General features: G+C 40.5%; 1 protein-coding gene across 4 annotated transcripts in view; it reads left to right on the forward strand.

Annotated features, from left to right (window-relative positions):
• Positions 1 to 10: 10 nt before the first annotated feature.
• The window catches only part of trak2 (trafficking protein, kinesin binding 2), a 29,231-nt gene continuing 8,413 nt past the window's right edge, over positions 11 to 20,828 (forward strand). The window contains exons 1-12 of one of the 4 annotated variants that reach the window (XM_054796299.1): positions 11 to 145; positions 4,359 to 4,490; positions 4,586 to 4,774; positions 9,686 to 9,745; positions 12,378 to 12,454; positions 12,565 to 12,681; positions 15,849 to 16,067; positions 16,141 to 16,219; positions 19,464 to 19,594; positions 19,685 to 19,759; positions 19,842 to 19,979; positions 20,089 to 20,168. In XM_054796299.1, coding sequence (XP_054652274.1) covers positions 4,436 to 4,490; positions 4,586 to 4,774; positions 9,686 to 9,745; positions 12,378 to 12,454; positions 12,565 to 12,681; positions 15,849 to 16,067; positions 16,141 to 16,219; positions 19,464 to 19,594; positions 19,685 to 19,759; positions 19,842 to 19,979; positions 20,089 to 20,168 — 1,220 coding nt within the window. In that variant the 5' untranslated portion in view covers positions 11 to 145; positions 4,359 to 4,435. Of the gene's footprint in view, positions 146 to 4,358; positions 4,491 to 4,585; positions 4,775 to 6,908; positions 7,123 to 9,435; positions 9,495 to 9,685; positions 9,746 to 12,377; positions 12,455 to 12,564; positions 12,682 to 15,848; positions 16,068 to 16,140; positions 16,220 to 19,463; positions 19,595 to 19,684; positions 19,760 to 19,841; positions 19,980 to 20,088; positions 20,169 to 20,828 lie in introns of those variants that run through there. The other 3 variants (XM_054796387.1, XM_054796470.1, XM_054796555.1) reach the window with 3 other exon arrangements.

The raw sequence follows: 20,828 nt of genomic DNA on the forward strand, positions 1-20,828 counted from the left end.
CAAGCTGTCGCAGCTTGATGACGTATTTATCCTCCTCCCTCACTTCCTCTCTCGTTGTTTGGTGGATTTGGATGAGGCATTCCTGACAGCCGTCGCGACAAGTTTTACTGGGATCACCCATGCCGTGGAATAATATTGATACAGGGTATGTTCGATCGTTACATTAAGAAGCCGAGATGATGGCGGCTGCAAAAGTGGAAGTGCTTCTTTTGCACGGCGGCAGTGAAATTTACGTCCTCGCCGCCCCCACTTCGAGCAGAAACCCTCTCTGGCTCTTTCTCTGCCATTAAACCAAGACTGTATTGTATTCCATATAATGTTTGGCATATGGTAAACAACAGATCACCGTAAACCATGTAACTTTTGTTCCATTTTAGGATCCGTACAAATCAGTGGAATCACGCGGCCATCATTGTGTTAGCTTAGTGCAATGTCAGTGGCTAACGACGGGCTAGCATAGCAACTGTGAAAATCGACAATACATCAACTACAGCTCACATAATTGTGTGTAGTACTCTACGAATTGACCTTGTTGTACATCGTTGGTGGTATGGTAGGCGGTTGTACTGCGGTCTGCTGAACGATATTTTTTATTAAGTTAACTTAAATGTACTTGAAATACTGTAGATGAAGTAGCAATTTCAACAAACGCTGTACCTGTAAAAGTGCAACATACGTAAGTGAACATGTTTTATAGCATGGACTGTTATTACTTGAATCACGAATATGTCTACACTGTATGTGGTAATATTGGCTGGCTTTTAGGAATATTAGGTGCGCAACCATTCACGTGTCAGAGAAATTGTTACATTTTCTTGACTGGTCAGGGACGCAATGTGGCTGAAAGCGTGCGTGTATCAGATTAATCTCCCCGACACTTCCAGGCTCACTCTTATGTAAGGTCAGGATGAGGACTTGCTCTCCCGCGATGTCGTTTTCTCTTTCCACAAGCATGCATATTGGTCACACAGTTGTGCGTGCATGGCCATGGGGTTGCAGTCAAGGTCAGTGACAGTTATGTTGCCAGCATGACGTGAGGACGCGTGACCTTGCACTGGAGTTGCTTTCTCTCATCAGCGAGGATGTCTGATACTCCAAAGCCTCCAGGGAGAGATCCCAAATGGGAAACAGGATATGGGAGGGGTATGATTCACCCCTTGACTCATAGTTAAAGCAGTAGCCAGTACAGACAAATGGTAATTGCAATAGAACTGTGGAGTTTATTTTGCAAATGCGGAAGAAAATAACGTAGTATTTAACTATCCTACACACTCGAATATGGATTTATTTTCTGCTTCTTTCATTCTTTGTATTTAGGCATGTCATGATAACAAAGTTTGCTGGACGATAATTGTCTTACAAATTATTGCAGATAAACGATACTATTGTCAACATTATTTTTAGACCATTTTTTCATTAATACAATGATAATATTTGGTGTAATGATGTGAGTATAGCGTATCAAAAGCAATAAAGTTACATTTCTCAAGAATATTTTAGCGTTATAATTGAAATGTCAAGAGCTTTTAAATAAAATAAATTAAACACTGGCGGAAACATGATGTAAAACAGTTCCCCAATGTGCATTGATTAGAAAAGTAGAGATCAATAGAAAAGCGAAACATAACGCGTATCATGGACACAGCACCATATTTCTGATTTTAAATCAGTGTCCCTTTCGTTATTGTCTGAAATATTGGGGGCAGTTCTACAAAAATGGAGAAATAACCCGGAAACACTCTGAAGTTCACATTGTGTATCAATGCAGATGTCAGCTGATTTGAATATACACGTTCTTGATTCACTTTTAGCAACATTGTGTGTGGAATACGCTCTTTACGTTTAATGACGTTTTCTCACAGTACATGTTTTGGATGCAGCAAAATGCGTTTGGTGCACAATGAGATGTTATACTTCGGGAATCATGGCAGCTAAACGTAAGTTCGACCGTTTTTTATTGACATCAGAAATTGACATCAGATTGTGTTTCATACACAACAGGCACAAAGAGAGTATTCAACACTGTTTCCCGTGTTGATTCAATATGCTTGCTGTATATTTTCACATGGCTTCAACTCACTGCAGTCTGTGTGTCCATGACCCTCAAAGTAACTGCACTGTCACTCGTACCTCTTTCAGGGCAATCACCCATTTACGTTTGCTTGCTTGTTACTCCTCACGATGCTCACTTGCAGCACTCTGTGTGTGCTAGTGCCCCGCCTCCCCCCACTAGGACAAAGAGACTGAATGACGGACAGGAGGGTTCACACGCTCTGTTCATTGTACTATAGAACAGAGTTAACTCTCTTGTCATCCAGCCTGTTTGGTAGAGAGGGAGGAGGAAAACAAACACACATTCACATGTCAATATATCGAGGCGGGCAAAATCATCAAGTTCATTTTTATTTATGCTATTTATTTATGCTGTAAATTGATTTATTGATTATTGTGGCAGACCTATTTGGATTAGGACTTCTCCATATCATGTGTTTTTCTTCTAAGAGTTTGCCAATCTCTTTGTCATCCACAATTGGTCTCTGTTATTTTGCTTATTAATGTATCGTCTCAGTGGATGTTTTTTTTCCATATATAAATGTAAATCCAGAGAAAGCTACAATCTACATCATTTTACTGCACACATCGTCCCAATTTTCTTTTGGATCATCTACACTTTTCTCTGGCTCCTTCTGTAGTTAGCGTTATACATTTTTAAAGACCGGTCAAAGATCACAAAGGAATGAAACATGTATCAGTTGTTGGCAAAACAGAATTTAAAGGTGCAGCGGCAAATGTTGACATCTCCTGTTTAAATGTCAACAAGCATACTAGAAGGGAAGCATATCTCAGCGACCTTTAACTTGCACTACACCCCTCACATTTCTGCAAACATTTTACATTTATATTCTGAAGCTCAGTTTCAGGATGTTTGCAGTCTTCTTATAGCCTAGAATATCTTTATGTAGATTTTATGTAAAATTTTATTTTTCACATCCTCAGAGAGTTCTTTGGCATGAAGTGCCATGTTGAACTTCCAGTGATCGGTGTGAGAGAATGTGAGAGTGATAACTCCAAATTTACATCTCATACCTTGCAACAGCAAACCAGTCAAATGAGTCTCAGGGAGGAAAAAATTGATAATTGCGGCCAATTTGTACAGTTCAACATAGGGCTGGGCGATGTGGACCAAAACTCATATCCCAGTATATTTCTGTTGAATATGTATATTATTATTTATATATATATTATTTTTGCTGTCGAAACATATTTTTTCCCCAAAGTGAGTTTAGACAAAGTCAAATATGCATGTGAAGTTGTTTCATTAAAATTAAAGACATATCGAAAAATAGCCGCAATCAAAATAAAATAGTCCATTCTCTTTTTGGAATTAATATAGAACGAGTAAAATATTATCATCAATCTTCTTTATAACAAACCTTTAGCTATGCTCAAATCCTCAGAACATATGGCATGTTTGTATGCGCCGTGCATAATGACGCTGAGTATGTATGTTCGTTTTAAATTTTCGAACCAGCCTCTGCTTGCCTTAAATTCGTCAACAGACGCACTCGTTGCAGGCGTTTTCTTTGTTAGACCTGCACTCAGCAGCCTCGCCTCTGAAACAGTGTCTGCCGCTAGCTCCCGCTAGCCGTTGAGCCACAGCAGAAACAACTTCTCAACATCTTCAATGGTTTGTGGTTTCTGTTTTGTTAACACCCGTTACCCCGCAACCTTCTTTTGGACTCAAAGCCGCTTATATAGAGTTCATCGCACTCAATGGAAAAAATGCACGGACATCAGTCATCAACGCCAAGTGTCCATTGTTTAACCACTTAATTCCTGATGCCTTACATTTATGTGCCTTATAGACTGCTCTAGTGTGAACTAAGTATCGCAAGATTTAGTCTTGGACGCGTGATCCAAGATGGCTGCGTAAGCAAACCAAGCACAAATGGAACAGTTACTTACATATTGTATATTGCACACTAATCAGGTGTGCGAATGTAAACCAAGGCAAAATTTTAGCATAGGCACGCTAATTGGGGCGAACGTTTACAGCGATGACTGTACTCACTTTTGTTACCAGCGGTTTAGACATTAATGTTTTATGTTGGCTTATTTTGAGGGGGACAGCAAATTTAAACTGTTATCCAATCTGCACAGTGACTACTTTAGATTGTATCAAAGTGTGGTTTCTTTAGTGTTGTGAGAAGATATACTAAAATATTTGCAGTAATCTGAGGGGTGTAGCCACTTTTGTGATATTCTGTATATGGCTGGAGTTGTTTTTGGTTGTTAAAAATGTGGTATTTGTTTAAGAGATTTACTAATTCATCTAACACCAGTCTCCACTGTGGCAGGTAATGGTGTGATGCCGCCATCCATCAGTGCAGGGCGGCAGGATGTGATGTGACCCCCCCCCGCCACCTTCTCCAAAATGTTTGAAGTCAAACCAAGAGCGGTGGAGAAGAAGGAGTCCAGCACTGAGACAGGTTGGTGTGTTAGCATTTTGTGGCATTGTGTTTGTGTGTGATGTTGACATTATACGACTGAAAACTGTGTTTGCATGTGTTCTTCTTTGACTTAGATGAGGGCCTGGGCAGCAGCAGTCGGCATTACTCTGGCTCGGTGGGGTCTGGTTCGGTGGGATCCGGATCCTTTTACTTGTCAGACAGCCAGGACTGGGTGGTTTCTCCGAGTTGCTCCCCAGATGAAGGCTCCACCCAGCACAACGCCATCTCCCCCATCCTGGCAGAAGAGACTTTCCGCTACATGAGTAAGCATGTCTGCATTTCGAAGCAACTACTGTATATGTTGTAGTTTGGCCATTTTTAAACCGCCTCAAAATCATGTTGATGGCATACAGTGGAACACGCTTAAGTTGGTCCCGTTTATGTCGACACCCTCGCTATGTCGACCAATTTTCCTGTCCACCATGTTCTTAAAAGAAAAAGTGCCTGTTTAAGTCGAAGTCTGTCATTTCTATGAAAAATGGGATCTTTTATGTCGGCATGTTGTCGTATTGTTAACTTCATCTTTATCATTAAGCAGCGTGCAACCACAACAATAACATAACAACACACAGTGTTGGGCAAATTAATTAGAAAAATAACTAGTTGTGCTTACTAGTTTCTTTCCCAAAATATACCTCTGACTATTCCCCATTCATCCAAGTCAGTGTATTCTCAGGGCATTGAATCGATCGCAACTGGACTGTTGAGGTTGTCTTAGAAGACATTTCGCCTCACAGCCACCTTGGTTTCAGGTGGGTCCATGACCATCATTACATCTGAATGAGACGCTAACAAAGGTGATATCACCCAAACGACAATCGTTGGCGGGCAGAGGCCCCACTCCATTGTATCCTAACAATCGTCATTTGACACCACTAATAAGCCAAACCATTCCTGTCTGGATCTGCCTCCTCAAGAGGATTAAAAAGATTGGCTTTTGCACCAAGCAACCACCAAAAAAAATTGGGGGTTTAGGTTTGTAGTGGCGTGTGCTGTTGAGACATTTCATGAGATTAAAGCTGAGGGCTGAGGTTATGACTTGCAGTTCTCTACCAAAATGTTAGGAGAAACCACAACTCTCATTGATGAGATCATTGGTTTCAATACATCCATTCTCCAGTCTTTCCTTCACTGACTGTAGTCAACAGATGCTGTGTGTGTGTGTGTGTGTGTGTGTGTGTGCGTGTGTGTGCGTGTGCGTTGAACACGTGAGGCATCCTCTTCAATCCAGTCAGGAGGAATTACAGTGAATCCAACTCGGCACGTGGTTGTCGTGTGTCAAAGTGTTGGCTTGTTTGCAGCATAGCTTTGGGTGGTTGTGGGGTGGTGCTGGCGGTGTGGTTAGCTTGATGACAAGACAGCGGAAGGAAGAATCGCAGAATGTGAAACTAAACTATGTAAACTACTATTGTGTGTATGGTTTCAATCTAACATAAGCTTAAGACAACAAGAAAGGCCTATTTATCTGAATGCCTGCAATACTGTTCCGCATATTCGTAATTCAACATTCACAACCCCGCAAAGTTAGGGATTTTTGATCTAAGCATTATTGTTTTGTGTGGGGAAACCTGCCGTGTGCTGTTGGTCACCTGTTGATCTCCATAATGTAACGCCTACCTCACTCATGGTGCAACCAAAATAGCTAGGGATGGAACAATATGAAAATTTCATATAACGATTATTATGACCAAAATTGTCAATCATTATCATAGTATTGCTCAATGTGCTCAAAATAGAGATCAGTATCAGCTGATCATGTTATTGGCATATTGGCATATGCTGATAAGTGCGATATTATTGGCCACCAATAATTACCGGGCCGATACTGGCATAAAAATGTGATATCGGCCAACATCTGTATTTTTTTTTTCCCAACAATAAAAGCTGATACAGAGCTTTTAGCACCAACGTCGCAAATGTGTTTCCACCAGGATTAGTTTTTAACATGGAATGTTTTTGTTCTCAAAATTAACCGGATCATACTTTAGATGTTTCAGATCATCAAACAAATTTAAATATTACTCGATGACAACACAACTGATGACAACACAACTGAAATGCTGGGTTTTTAAATTAAACTTTTTATGATTAAGGGAGAAAAAAATCCAAACCTACATGGCACTGTGTGGAAAAAATGATTGCCCCCTAAACCTGATAACTGATTGGGCCACCATTAGCAGCAACAATTGCAATCAAGTGTTTGTGATAACTTGCAATGAGTCTCTTACAGCACTGTGGAGACATTTTGGTCCACTCATCTTTGCAGAATTGTTGTAATTCAGCGCCACAGAAGGGTTTTTGAGCATAAACCGCCAGCATAAACCACAGCATCTCGATAGGATTCAGGCCACGAATTTGACTAGGCCACTCTAAAGTCTTCATTTTGTTTTTCTTCAGCCATTCAGAGGTGCACTTGCTGGTGTATTTTGGATCATTGTCCTGCTGCAGAACCCAATTTCGTTGCAACATGAGGTCACAAACAGATGGCTGGACATTCTCCTTCAGGATTAAGGCAGAATTCATGGTTCCATTTACACAGCAAGTCTTCCAGGTCCTGAAGAAGCAAAACAGCCCCAGACCAGCACACTACCACCACCATATTTTACTGTTGGTATGATGTTTTTTTTCTGAAATGCAGCATTATTTTTACGCCAGATGTAATGGGACACACACCTGCCAAAAAGTTAAACTTTTGTCTCGTCAGACCACAGAGTATTTTCCCAAAGGTCTTGGGATAATTGAGATGTTTTCTGGCAAAATTGAGACGAGCCTTACTGTTCTTTTTGTTCAGCAGTGGTTTTGGTCTTGTAACTCCGTCATGCAGGCTGTTTTTGCCCAGTGTCTTTCTTATGGTGAAGTCATGAACACTGACCTTAACTCAGGCATGTGAGGCCTGCAGTTCGTTGGATGTTGTTGTGGGGTCTTTTGTGACCTCTTGGATGAGTCGTCGCTGCTCTTTTGGGGTACTTTTGGTTGCCCGGCCACTCCTGGGAAGGTTTCACCATTTGGGGATAATGGTGCACACTGTGGTTCGCTGGAGTCCCAAAGCTTTAGAAATGGCTTTATAACCTTTTCCACACTGATAGATCTAAATTAATCTCAATTAAGTTATGTTTTAACAGGGGCCAATCACCTTTTCACACAGGGCCATGTAAGTTTTTTTTTTTTCTCCCTTAATAATAAAAGGTTTCATTTAAAAACTGCATTCTGTGTTCAGTTGTGTTGCCATAAATTATTTAAATTGATGACATGAAACATTTAAGTGTGACAAACACGCAAAAAACTAAAGGAATCAGGAAGGGGGCAAACACTTTTTCACATCACTGTAAGTCAGCCTTTCTGGCTCACTTGATGCATCCTCCCGAATTTGGAAGCAGCGTTGGCAATAATGAAGTAGCAGTGGTAGTACACAGCAGAAAACCCACAGAAACATGTTGACACATTTTACTCTGCACCGGTGTACGACGTGTGCAGGAGCATATCTGTCGTGTACACGCACTACTCGCTGTTGCTGATGGCGCTCGATACATGTTGGCCTATTTTTACAGCAGTAACGTTTGCTAACACTTAACTTAAGCTTCCTTCATTGACAAACTGTAGGAACATTTGACAAACCATGCATTCGACTACAAGTGTACTTTTACTTTTTTTCTGCATTTTCTGCAGATGGGCGGATTTTCTTAAATTATTTCCACTCAGAATCCTTTGCAAATCCAAAATATGACCACGCATAAGATCTTGTTCTTCTCAGGAGCGCTGTTTGCAGGGGTGCCGCCATGGTTTTACGAGCCAAACATTGCAAACTGCGCATGTGGGTCGTCGTCTTCTTCTTCTGCTGCTACTCTAAGAAATGGGTTTATTATCAATAAGAGCCGATAATACTAACAGTTGGGAGATTTTCAGCAGTTTATCATTAATACCAGTAATCTTTACATCGTTAGAACATGTGGAACATGCGATGTAACTGCACCACATGGACAATGCGGATAGTGAAAAAAACTGCTTACACACTAATATACAAGGAGAAATATGATTTTAGAGGAAAATTAAATTTAAAACACTTATATGCGAGAACAACGCTGAAAACCCACAACTTTTCAGTTTGCGGAATTAAATTATGGAACGGATTAAGTAAGGAACTCAAACAATGTACCGAGATGAGCAAATTAAAAAAACAATACAGGCAGTTGCTGTTTGATAAATACAAGGCAGAAGAGTCTTGATTATTACTGTATACTTATTGTTCTGTCATGCTTGCTTCACTGATTATTATATCAAAAATATGACATGGAATACAGGAAGTGAATAATATGTACTGTACAAGATGTGGAATGGATGGGGGTAGGATTAAATAATCTTTGTTTCTTCCTACTCCTTTTGGACATGTGAAACTGTGACATGATGATTCATTAGATGTATTCCATTGTAATCTTCATGCATGTTCAAATAAAATTAAACTAACCAAACCAAACCAATATACAGTTCATGCTAAACAATACTATTTCATACTAAGTTACAAACCGCAATTCATGCTGGGAAGCCCAGTGCACACTTACCCAACATGAAGTAACCAGCATGCATTAGTATAAAATAGTATTGTTTTGCATGCATATTAGTTAGTCGCCTGTGCTTTTAGATGGGACTGGAACTTGATGATTTGGTCGACATAGGCTGTTTGTAGTACTACGATTAAAAACTAAAAAAATATAGCAGTTAAGACAGGATTACGGCGGTGTGTGACAAAGATGGCACCCGGTTATTTTTACACTGGACTGGGTTGTAGCGGAGGTTTCACGTCCAGAGGTCAGAGTGTGCCTTGGATTAGTTCACCATCTGCTTGGTTTGAAAATGCCTCACTGTGCTTAGCTAAGAGAGATTTCAACCTCCAAGTAAATATGAGGCATTTGTGGGTCGGTGTGTGCAGTAAGCTGGTCCATCAGGCTACTGGCTCACTGACGAGAACTGCACCTTCTCTTCTAACAGGTAGGATGTCCAGCAACGCACCGCTGGTGGCGCACACTCAGGTGCTTAAAGTAGACCTAACCAATCAATACGTAGCACTAACGTGTTTCATGGGTTTATTGAGTCTTTGCTTTCTCTTTGCTTGTTCTCTCTGCTCTGCTTCAACTTTTATTAGTGTTCTCTTCTCTTTTCTCCCCCCTCTCCCTTGCTAGCATATCTTACTTTGGACCATCACTCTCATTCCCACCTTGCCTCCCAAAGCCTCTCGAAAGGTATCTTTCTTGGCCTATCTGGTTAGCGTTAGCACGAGGTAGAGTGTGACTCCCACTTCCGCATTTGGGCTTGGATCAGGATTTTTGTTTTCATGATTTTCCAAGTCAATGTGTTGCCATAAATAGCGTCTAGTTCTGTGTAACCTGTCTTGAGATGATCACGAGCAACTACTGTACTGTATGTGACCATATTTTACAGTTTTGGGATGGGCCTTTGAAGGAATTTCCTTAATTAAGTAACTGATTGTAAATATACTGAAGAGACATTCTTGCATGTTGCAAAATGTAAGAATTTCATGAATTGATTTATCATGGCCATTCCTTATCAAAACAAACTGTCAACATCAGTAGTGCTTAAAAATACAATGGATGTGCAGTACCAACTACGCAGTTTTTCATCACAAAAGATAGTATAAAAAGTATGAATATCCAAATACTTCTGCCGTAAATAATTTATATTAGGGGTGTAATGGTACGGCATAATCACAGTTCGGTACATACCTCAGTTTTAAGATCACGGTTCGATTCATTTTGGGTACAGTAAGTGAACAAAATGCAAAACATAAAACCGCTTACATCTGTAAACACAATTCTCAAATAAAAATGTAAAGGAGTAAATAGTTTTCAGGAAAACAGTTTGATAAATTATGTCCATTAAAGATGCTAAAAGCAATCCAATGTAGATCAATACAGTATATGCTAAGCAAATATCTAATAATACACAATATATGTTAAGGGTGACACGAGACCTTGCGAGATTAAAATGTGATGATATTTCTCATTCAGAAAAAAAGCTGTCTCGTGATAATAAATACATTTAATAAATCACACGATAAATGATAATGAACTGAATAATTTTGCCGGCCTCCATATATTGTCATGTGCATGCGTGTCTGTTTTCCTCGTTTCTTGCCTCCAAACATGCAGGAAGAGGGTTCACTCTGTGCACTTGTTCCGTACCTAGATGCTTAATACAACAGTGGCGAACAGAGTTAGACCTCTTGTCAGTCATACAGACGCTTTGTATCTGACGTCACTTCCTGTCCACCACTCACTCTGCTCCCCTGGGGAACATATTCATATCAGCACACACAAGCGCAAGGCTTAGTTATGTCTTAAATAGCTTATTCATGTCTACTTTATTGGGTAATACCCTAATAATGTTTAAAAAAACTGATTTAGAAAGCCGTAAACAGGTTTTCTATGCTCTAACGACAAAAATATTCAATTTATAAATAAGGACTCCTACTTTGCGGAAATTCGCTTTTCATGGTCGGGCATGAACCAGTTAACCGCAATAAACGAGGGATTACTGTATAATCATGTCCTGTAATTTATCTTTGTGTTATTAAAATACAGTGAAAATGGGCATGTTTCAGACATAATTGCAAATGGTGATTAATCATGATTAAATAATTTGTAACTGTGAACAATTGGATTCAAAATTGTAATCAATCAATCACGCTAGGAAGGCCAAGTCTTTCCAAACGGGAGACACTATAGCTTCTCCTTGGCACTATTGCAAGCTATGGCTCCAACTAGCCAAAGGCTGGACTGCACTGTATTTATTGACCAAGTTGACACATAATGCAGTGGCGATTGCTCTAAGACTGCAAGGGAAGCTAAGCTTCCCCTAAAATGTCCACAAAAAAAGCGGTCATATACTGTATGTACTGCTGTACATTTAATTGACTAAATATGAGCTAGAATACCTTAATTTTTTGTTCAGAATCAGCTACTTATCACAGGTAGCTGACATGACTTCCTTCTCATTCATCATCACAACGCCATGGCGCTACTGACTTTGATGGGGAAGTGTAGAGTGGGTTGTTCCACTGCCCGACACTGGACGGTCATTGGATAAATGCTGGGCTTTGTCTCGCCCATCGGACACTCAGCGTCTCTGTGGGTCTAGGGGGCAGTGGGCTGGCCAGGACGCTCGGCTTCTGCATGATGATTTTATGATCTTTCTGAGGCGGAATCCCTTTTTGATTGACAGTGAAATCAGCGATCTTGAAATATAAACCATTCCGTTGTTTTGAACTGATCCGGAGACTTTACCGATCCCCAGCAACGTTGTCTTTGTGTTAGTGTTGTGTTTGGCGACTCTTTTCTGTCACTCTTCTGTCAGCTCTGCTGGCCATTGAGGTGACACTGGCCAAGTCTCTGGAAAAGACACCGAGTTGGTACGACAGCGTCACAGATCATTTTCTTGACAAGGAACGGAAGGTCGAAGTTACATATAAGTAAATAAACACGTTTATGATGTAGGCCGAATGACCAGCAGCCGCTACTGGCGTAATGCCATAAACACTTCCTGTCCCTCACTTACAGTATTTAGTATCGTGTGGGAAATTGGAATGCCTCGGAAGTTTCAGACTGAAAAATGCGATTGCGAATACACCCCTAATGTATATGCAATCTTTAGTTTTAATTCATGTTGCTTGTGGTCATATCTTTTTATAATCTACAACATGAATCTGACAAGTTACACAAGTGTGTCTGTTAACTTGGGTCAATGTTACAAGTTTTTTTGTGGGGTTACCTGCATGCACGTTTTGCATGAACGAGCTACATCACATGTCTGTGACATTTGCACGTGTGTTCCTCCAAATAATCTCTGTCCGGCCAGTCCTCGCCTCTGATCGCGTGGAGCAGATGACCAAGACCTACAATGACATCGAAGTGGTCACTCGTTTGCTGGCTGAGGTTGGTGTCATCATTGTGTGTCGCAGTTTTTTTTGTTTTTTTTTTTGCTTCGTACTCGTAGTTCCGTCAATTCAATCTCACCACGTGTGTCCTGTGTTGTCATTGGCCAGCGGGACAGAGACCTGGAGCTGGCAGCTCGGATCGGGCAGTCACTTCTTCAGCGGAACCACCTGTTGCAGGAGCGCAATGAGGCAGTGGAGGAACAACTAGCACAATCCCTGGACCAGGTAGTTGCAAATTCAAAATTGAGAAACAAGCTTTTCATTTTGAAAAGTGGGTTAATTCATCAATCAGTCTGAAGTGTTTCAATAGAAGAATGCCTGTTAAGTTATTAAATGATGATGATAATTCCATATTACGTTATTATTCAGGTCGTTGCATTAAAAAACTGTGGTTGGATTTAAAAATGTGTCTAAATAATAAAAAATAGACGACTTTGTAATTAATTACAGTAATCCCTCATTTAATGTGCTTAATTGATTCCAGACCCGAACATGTATAGTGAAAAGTAGGATTTCTTATTTATACTGTAAATGGATTTTTTTTGTCTTTAGAACATGAACATGAAAATCTGTGAAAAACCTTCTAAATATGATTTTTTACATTATTACACTTCCCCTGACATGAAATAACACCCCAATTGTCACCTTTACACTTGTATTACCCAATATAGTATATGTAATAAGAGAATATAATCCCTTTTTATTTATTTTTTAAAAATGTTTTTTTTTTATTTTTCTTTTCTTAGAGAAAAAGAAAATAAGCCCTTTAAGACTTAAATAAGACTCGTGCTTGGTATAAATGTGTTCCGCTGCTTGGGGAACTTGGGGGGGGGGGGGGGGGGGGGGGGGGATGAACAGGAAGTGACTTTGGGAGTTCAGAGTTGAGTTTTATCTTGGCGTGGATTACGTTCGCAAAAATAGCTCGTGTTAGGGATAATTGCGCTTGTTGTGAGGTAATTCAAACCTGCAATAAAAGCCTGTTGTTCCAGCAGTCAAGTCTGGTGCTTGTGTGTCTCACCAAACATTACAGTAACATTACTAACACGTAGTGACCAGTGTAGAATACTACATATTATCACACCGGCTTTGAATCTGTCTTCTGAATACTTTATATTTGTATTGTAGTTCATTTAGCTATTTTTATGCTTGAAAATGTTTAATTTTTGGAAAAAATATGAAAAATATAATTGAACATATGATTGCGCATATTTTTTTACTAATAATAGGCTGAATTCAACCACAAAATGGCATGATTTGTCAATTACATATTTTTTAGATACTGTGATAGAGAGAAGCCGTGAAATTCAAGTGGTCTACTGTAAATCTGTAATTGCAATTTATTGCATTTTATTTGAACAACAATTGTTGTCACCGCAAGCAGTGTTTTTTAGTTCAAATATATTGTGGTCGTAGAAAATGGATGGATGGATGTTAATTTTTCATCACGGTACTACATACACAAGCAGATTAGCCCAATTTTTAACAAAGTGCAATAGCAGGAATATGATTTTAAGCGGACATTTATCCACAAGACTATAACCAGGGTTTCCGCTACGTGTAATAGATCGTGGCAGGGCGCCACGGCTCAGTAAAAGCCGTGTAGTAATAGTGTATAGATGGACATAGTGTATATGCTATATCAGGGGTGCCCATTACAGCGATCGCAAAGGTAGTGTGGGTCACTTGTCACCTGCATCATTACTGTCACTTCACAGACGTCTGATGACAATAAGACCCTTCCTGATTTGCCCTCGTGCCACCACGGCAGCATAAAAAAACCTATATCTAAAGCAAAAGTTATCCATTCACTGTAGTGGCTACTTATGTAGGAAAACAGTCAATTGTTTCATGGCCGCACTTTGCGTCATGAACTCTACTCTACTATGAACTCTATACTATGTCACGATGAAATGGAAAATGTGCCCATTGCTGAAAGCTTTTCAATATGTTGCCTTGACTACAGCTGTATTGTCTTTTGCATAATCCTTAGAATTTCTCATATGCAGTACTGTATCTGTAACGTTGTATAGCAAATGCTAACTGGACGTAATACATGATGAACGCTGCATAGCTATTTTCACTGACATATTACTCAGTTTATGTACACAACTATTGAGGAATTATGTGTAATTATCTTTATTGCCATATTGGTTTGAATTGTGAATTCCTGAATATCAAGTATTTTGATGACCTGTAAACTTTGAAACTGTGAATGTGAAGTACTAATCATTGGTATTTAGTATAGTAGTTTGCAAAGTTTACCACTTAGATTTTATATATGCTATATGTTTTATAGTAAACGGAAGATCATTTTGATTGTGTGCACCCCCGACCGTTCTTATGTCGAATTGTTCTTAAGTAGGGGAAAAGGCAATATTACCAGTGATATAGGTACTACATTTGTCAGACATGGACTTGCCTATCTTGGCTCTGAACGCTGTCATCTGGTCGAGTGTGGGCAGATGATACCGCTTGCAAACGTTAGCTGTGTACTATATGAGTGCAGTGCTTCCCAAACTTTTCACAGTCACGTACCCCATCAGACATTAGACTTGAAGCCAAAAAATTGTATTGTGCATTGAATCTAAGTATTTGTCCTACATAGCCTTTATTTCAGACAGATGTTGGGATCCTTCCCTTTGAATGGGTTGAGCTTGAGCTTCAATTTTGTCCATTTGCAATCGCTATATGAATCTGCATTTTAATTTAATACCAAATTGAAAGGGACAGTTGAAAAAACCTGATAAAGCAGTATCTAAAGTACAGAAATACATACAAGCAGCGATAAAGCCTCATATTCAGTGGAATCTCCACTCTCTCATCGTGACACGCATATACATTGACAGGTTTTCACAGTTCCGGGATTGGAACACCAATATAAGTTAAACCTTGAAGATTAAACAATCTTAATACAAAACATAATCATCAAACTTACTTCCTTATTCATATAACTCACACAGAGCAATGAAGAACTTCATGCGGTGTCTTTCCTTCCTTCTGCAATGACGGTGCGCTCTGTGCTATGCGTCGTTCAGGCGCGCTCCTAACTGTGTTAGGCGGTAATTGGTTTTCATTTTTATTCACGTACCCCCAATGGCAATTGGCAACCCCTGGGGGTATGCGTACCCCACTTTGGGAACCTAGGCTATATGTTGATATATGATAAGTCATATTTTATCAACGCTTTTTACACAAAAGCTAAGAGAATTTATGGTTTGCATTTTGTTTCCCAACTGTAGTGAAAATGAACCGAACCGTGATTATCACTTATCGTTCCACATATGCGCTTACATGTCCAATAAAGTACAAAAATGCCATCAGGGCAGAAATGGAAGTAATTAATATGTTAATAATTGGCATTCGTGACTTCTTTTCCAATCTTTTATGACCAGGTACACCAGCTGCAGCATGAGCTCAGTAAGAAGGATGAGTTGCTGCGGATGTTCGCCAGTGCCTCAGAGGAGTGTGAAGCAGACTCCAACACGTCAACCCCAGTGAGGCAGCGTCAGTTAGCGGGAGGAAGCGCCGCCATTGCCGCACTCGGCCAGCTGGAGTCAATGCAGTGTAAGCTGCAGGAGCTGGAAGAGGAGAACTTGGCTTTGAGGTCTGAGGTAGGTGGTGAATCAGGACACAACCGCTAGTGTGGCCGACTTGTTCTTATGTTAACATTGCAACGGGCCCCAGGCTTGCCAACTGAAGAGGGACACCATCACCTATGAGGAGAAGGAGCAGCAGCTTGTGAGCGACTGCGTCAAGGAGCTACGTGAGTCCATATTTTTAAACCATCCATCTGTTCGTTTAGAAGAGTCTCCAAAAGTGGTCAACAAGACCAAATAGAGTCGCTTTTTTAAAAAAAAAAAAAAAACAGAATCTAGAGGGTTCTGAATACGGGTGAAATATAGCGGCAACACTAATCCCTCCTGCTACATCTTCTTATTCACTGGCAGACCAGGTGCAGATGAGGTGTGTTAAGAAGTAGAGTTACAATGCCATCTACTGTACCGAGTTGGAATGACAAACTACATTCACACACAGCCCATTATAATGTGTTCCTGGTGGTTGGTAGGGGTTCATATACTTAATTCCCTCAATTAAATGCATTACAATACAAGCGTGAGTTGTTTACTTTACTTTTTGTAAGGGACAGTAGCCCCTTGTTTGTTGCGGTTAATTGGTTCCAAAATTTCGAGGTAGGATTCCTAATTTATAAAACAAATATTTTTGTTGTTAAGCATAGAAAACCTGTTTACAACCTTCTAATTACGGGTTTTAACATTATTAGAGCTCTATAGACTTGAAATAACACCCCTATAGTCATCTTTACACTCCTATTACCCAATATAGTAAACATAACAGAAAATAAGACATTTAAGACATACTGTAAATAAGACTGTGGTGCTAGGGGAGATGAGTGGGGGGGTGAACAGGAAGTGACTACACAGTTGGGTTTTAGCTTGGCGTGGTTTACGACCACAACAATAGCTCTTAGGGATTATTTCGCCTGTTGTGTGATAATTCAAATCTGCAATCAATCAATCAATCATTCATATAGCGCCAGATCACAAAAACAGTTATCTCATGGCACTTTACACATGGACGTCACATTCATAAATGAAAAACAGAACCAACTGAAACCACACATGAGCAAGCACTTGGCTATGGAGGCAAGGAAAAACTCCCTTTGGGGAAGAACCCAGGCTCTGTGGGGTGGCCGTCTGTCTCAACCGGTTGGGTTAAGATATAAAAATAGAGTAGAGACATACAGTAGATAGTAGATCACACCAGAAATCTTAGTCTTAGTCCAAGGAACATAGAGGAGTGTCTCTAAAACATATCAGCGTATCGGGTCAGTTCTAACTATATGCATAAGCAAAGAGGTAAGTTTTGAGTTGACTTTTAAATAGGGAGAGGCTGTCTGTCCCCCGGATTGAGTGGGGGGGGGGGAGTTCCACAACAGAGGAGCCTGATAACTAAATAAAAGCCTGCTGTTCAGATCAGCAAGTCTGGTGCTTGTGTGTCTCACCAAACATTACAGTAACATTACTGACACCTAGTGACCAGTGTAGAATACTATATATCGCAACATTTTTGAATCCATCTTCTGAATGTCTTATGTTTGTATTTTGCTTTATTTAGCCATTTTTATGCTTGAAAATTTGCTTAAATATGCATGTTTCATTAATATGTTTTTGAAAAACCATGACACAGTATATACAGTCAAACCTGTCTTAGCAGCCACCTTTATAGAACAGCCACCTCCCTATAGCAGCCACTGAAAAATCCCCCCCAGCAAATTTACATGTTATAGACCCTATATATAGCAGTCACCTGTCCAACGCGGCCAGCGGCCACCCATTTTGTCTCCCTTGGTCAATATCTGCCTGCATATAGCGGCCAAATTACCAACTCAAGTAGAAGCTTCATGCACGAAAAAGTTTCGTTTTTCAATCAATGACACCGTCATGTGTAGACTTTAATTACTGAGTCCTAGCTCAGTCACAATCATTCACAAGATCCACACAAACTGTCAGTTGTTCCACATAAAAAAGCCGTCTTCTTTTGAGCTTGCTATTTCCTGGTCAAACATGTAACTTTAAGAGCATTTGCACCAAAACATTACCGCAAAGTAGGCTGGGAACAGGACGTGCTCCCAGCGACGCTACAATAAAAAAAAAACATACGCTAGCATGCATGCGGCAGCGGGAGCAAAAATGAATTCGGTTGTACTTAATTGAAGTATTTTAGAATGTACTCACGTTATTTTTGATCAACCTCATCCACAAATCCATCAAAGTCCTCATCTTCTGTATTCGACACAAACAAAGCCGTCTTCTTTTCCGTTCGCTACTAGTCTGTTAACTTGTCAGTGTTATTCAGCTCCGAAGCTCTGAACGCGGCCACCAGACAGCAGCTCAGAACACACACACATCTCTCAGCATCGTCTCTCCTTCCTGCTTGCCCACAAGGCAAAGGTTAAACAAGCCCCACTACATAGCTGTCCCGGCAATGCCTGTAAGAAATGACACCGTTTATTTCCTGGTGTGCACTGGTCAATACTGTAATGCCTCTTGTTGTGGGGAAGGAGAGACTCACGTCGCCGATGCACTTTAATGGCTTTATTAACAGCGGAGAACACTGCAGGACTTTACATCCACGCCAACATAAACACACTTCCCAACTCTCTCGAAACTAACAGCTAGCACTGAGCCTAGCTCTCCTGCTCGGGACGCCCACCGTCACTTCCCGTCACTTCCTGATGAACTAAAGCTGTAATGACACTGCCGTATAAAAAGTAAAATATAAAAAACAAGCGTAAGACATTACTAGCACAGCTTTGTTCTGTGGGTCGTGGATATATTCTATCAGTTATTATTAAGCCTCTAGCTTCCTTTTAGTAAGTAAAAACCTTGGCTATGATTGCACTACATTGTCATGTAGACCTACAAAGTACACTTGGAAGAACAAGAGGTGAATAAATGTATTGCAAGTGATGTGAAACTGATGAGGGGTAGGATTAAATAAGCTTTGCTTCTTCCTACTCCATTTTGGACATGCAAAATTGTGAATTGTACTATGTGATGTGCTACTGTTTGACTCATGCATGTTCAGGATTAAAACCATGAACCATGATAATAACAAGCCTAGTAGTGTTGTACAACTTTTATCCACAGTCCGCAGTGCCCTCTACTGGTCAACATTATTATTATTTTCCCCCCCCCCCCCCCCCCCCCCCTTTTTTTTTTCTTTTTTTCCTCAACTGGTCAACATTCAAACTGGACGCCAACCTATCTATAGAGGCCACCTGTCTATAGCGGCCACTTTTACAGACTCCCTCTAGTGGCCGCTATAGACAAGTTTGACTGTATAAAGATGTAGAATGTCATTCATTAGAGCCAAGACCATGTACTGTATTTATATATAGCAGTAGGATACATCGGGGTTGCCGCCTATGCATTTTCTTCTTTCTTTCTTTCCTTCTGTTTTAAACTCTTGGGGGTTTTTTTCAGGTGAGTCCAACAGCCAGATGGTGTCTCTGACTGATCAACTGTCCCAGAAGAACGAGGAGCTGGTCCGACACCAGGAGGAGATTGCGCAGTTGCTCTCCCAGATTGTGGAGCTGCAACACAGAGTCAAAGAGGTGAGGACTCTATGTCAACATCTCTGTCCGAAAGATTCCAGCATTATTCATACAGGCCATAGTCACTGCATTGTCAATGTTGTTGTTAAGCTGGCTTTGGAGAAAGAGGAGCTGAGGATCCATTTGCAGGCTTCCAAAGACGCGCAGCGACTGCTCACGGCAGAGGTACCATGTTATGCAAACGCACAGTCAACTTCTGGAGGACGCCTCCACTGAGCGCCACTTTTAAAATTCTATGCTGATGTAGTTGAACGAGCTGGCGGAGAGGAATGCAGAGTGTGCAGAGATGCTCCATGAGTCCCAGGAAGAGATTAGGGAGCTTCGCAACAAAAACACCCTCTCCTCTGGGATGCGACAGCACCTCTCCTATGGCGCCTTCCCCATGGTGAGAGGACCATAGAAGAACCCTGTTTGACGAGCATACCACTCTGTTGAAATGTTTTGGTGTGTGTTTATATATATACTTGTATATGTATGTATGCGTGTGTGTGTAGGATTCGCTGGCTGCAGAGATTGAGGGTACTATGAGGAGAGAGTTGAGTGTTGAAGAAGAAACTGCATTTCAAGACCAAAGGTAAGAAGGCCAATCGGCACAAATACAGTCCAAAGTAGTCCACCTTGTTATGTCTTCATGAGAGATTCAAAATCCCTCGGGAATTGTGTCTAACAGGGTTGTTCTTTATTCATGTGGGTCAGTGTGTCTCTGTGTGTGTTTTCTAATGTAAAAATGTAAATTAACTAATTCCTAATTTTTTTGATAGTCAGTTACAAGCAATTATACCGTAATCCCATGTTTATCGCGGTTAATTGGTTCCAGACCCGACAGCGATAAGTGAATTTCCATGAAGTAGGATTCAATACTGTTCCCTCGTTTATCGTGGGGGATAGGTTCCCAAAATAGCCCGCAATAGCCCCTTTTTCTTTCACCTCATATTTGGTCCCAAATGCTGGCACTACTGTATGGGAATGCATAAAGGTAAGATTTGATTACCTTATTGTGTGCTAATGTGCATACAGTATTTGTTGGTGCACCTCTCTGAAAAACAAACTCCAGGCATGTACTTGTGGATGGTGGGTCTGTATTCATTTTGTGCTTTTAATTTGATGTTGTTCCTGTCTTAGTTTTACACAATACATAATAAATAAGGTAAATTAAATCGCTATTATGTACGTATGTTTTGTTGATGTGTTGAAAATCGTTCCCGTTGACTAGCTAGCGCTCTGCTAATGCTAG

This window comes from Dunckerocampus dactyliophorus, chromosome 1 (assembly GCF_027744805.1).
Source record: "Dunckerocampus dactyliophorus isolate RoL2022-P2 chromosome 1, RoL_Ddac_1.1, whole genome shotgun sequence".
Taxonomy (NCBI): domain Eukaryota; kingdom Metazoa; phylum Chordata; class Actinopteri; order Syngnathiformes; family Syngnathidae; genus Dunckerocampus; species Dunckerocampus dactyliophorus.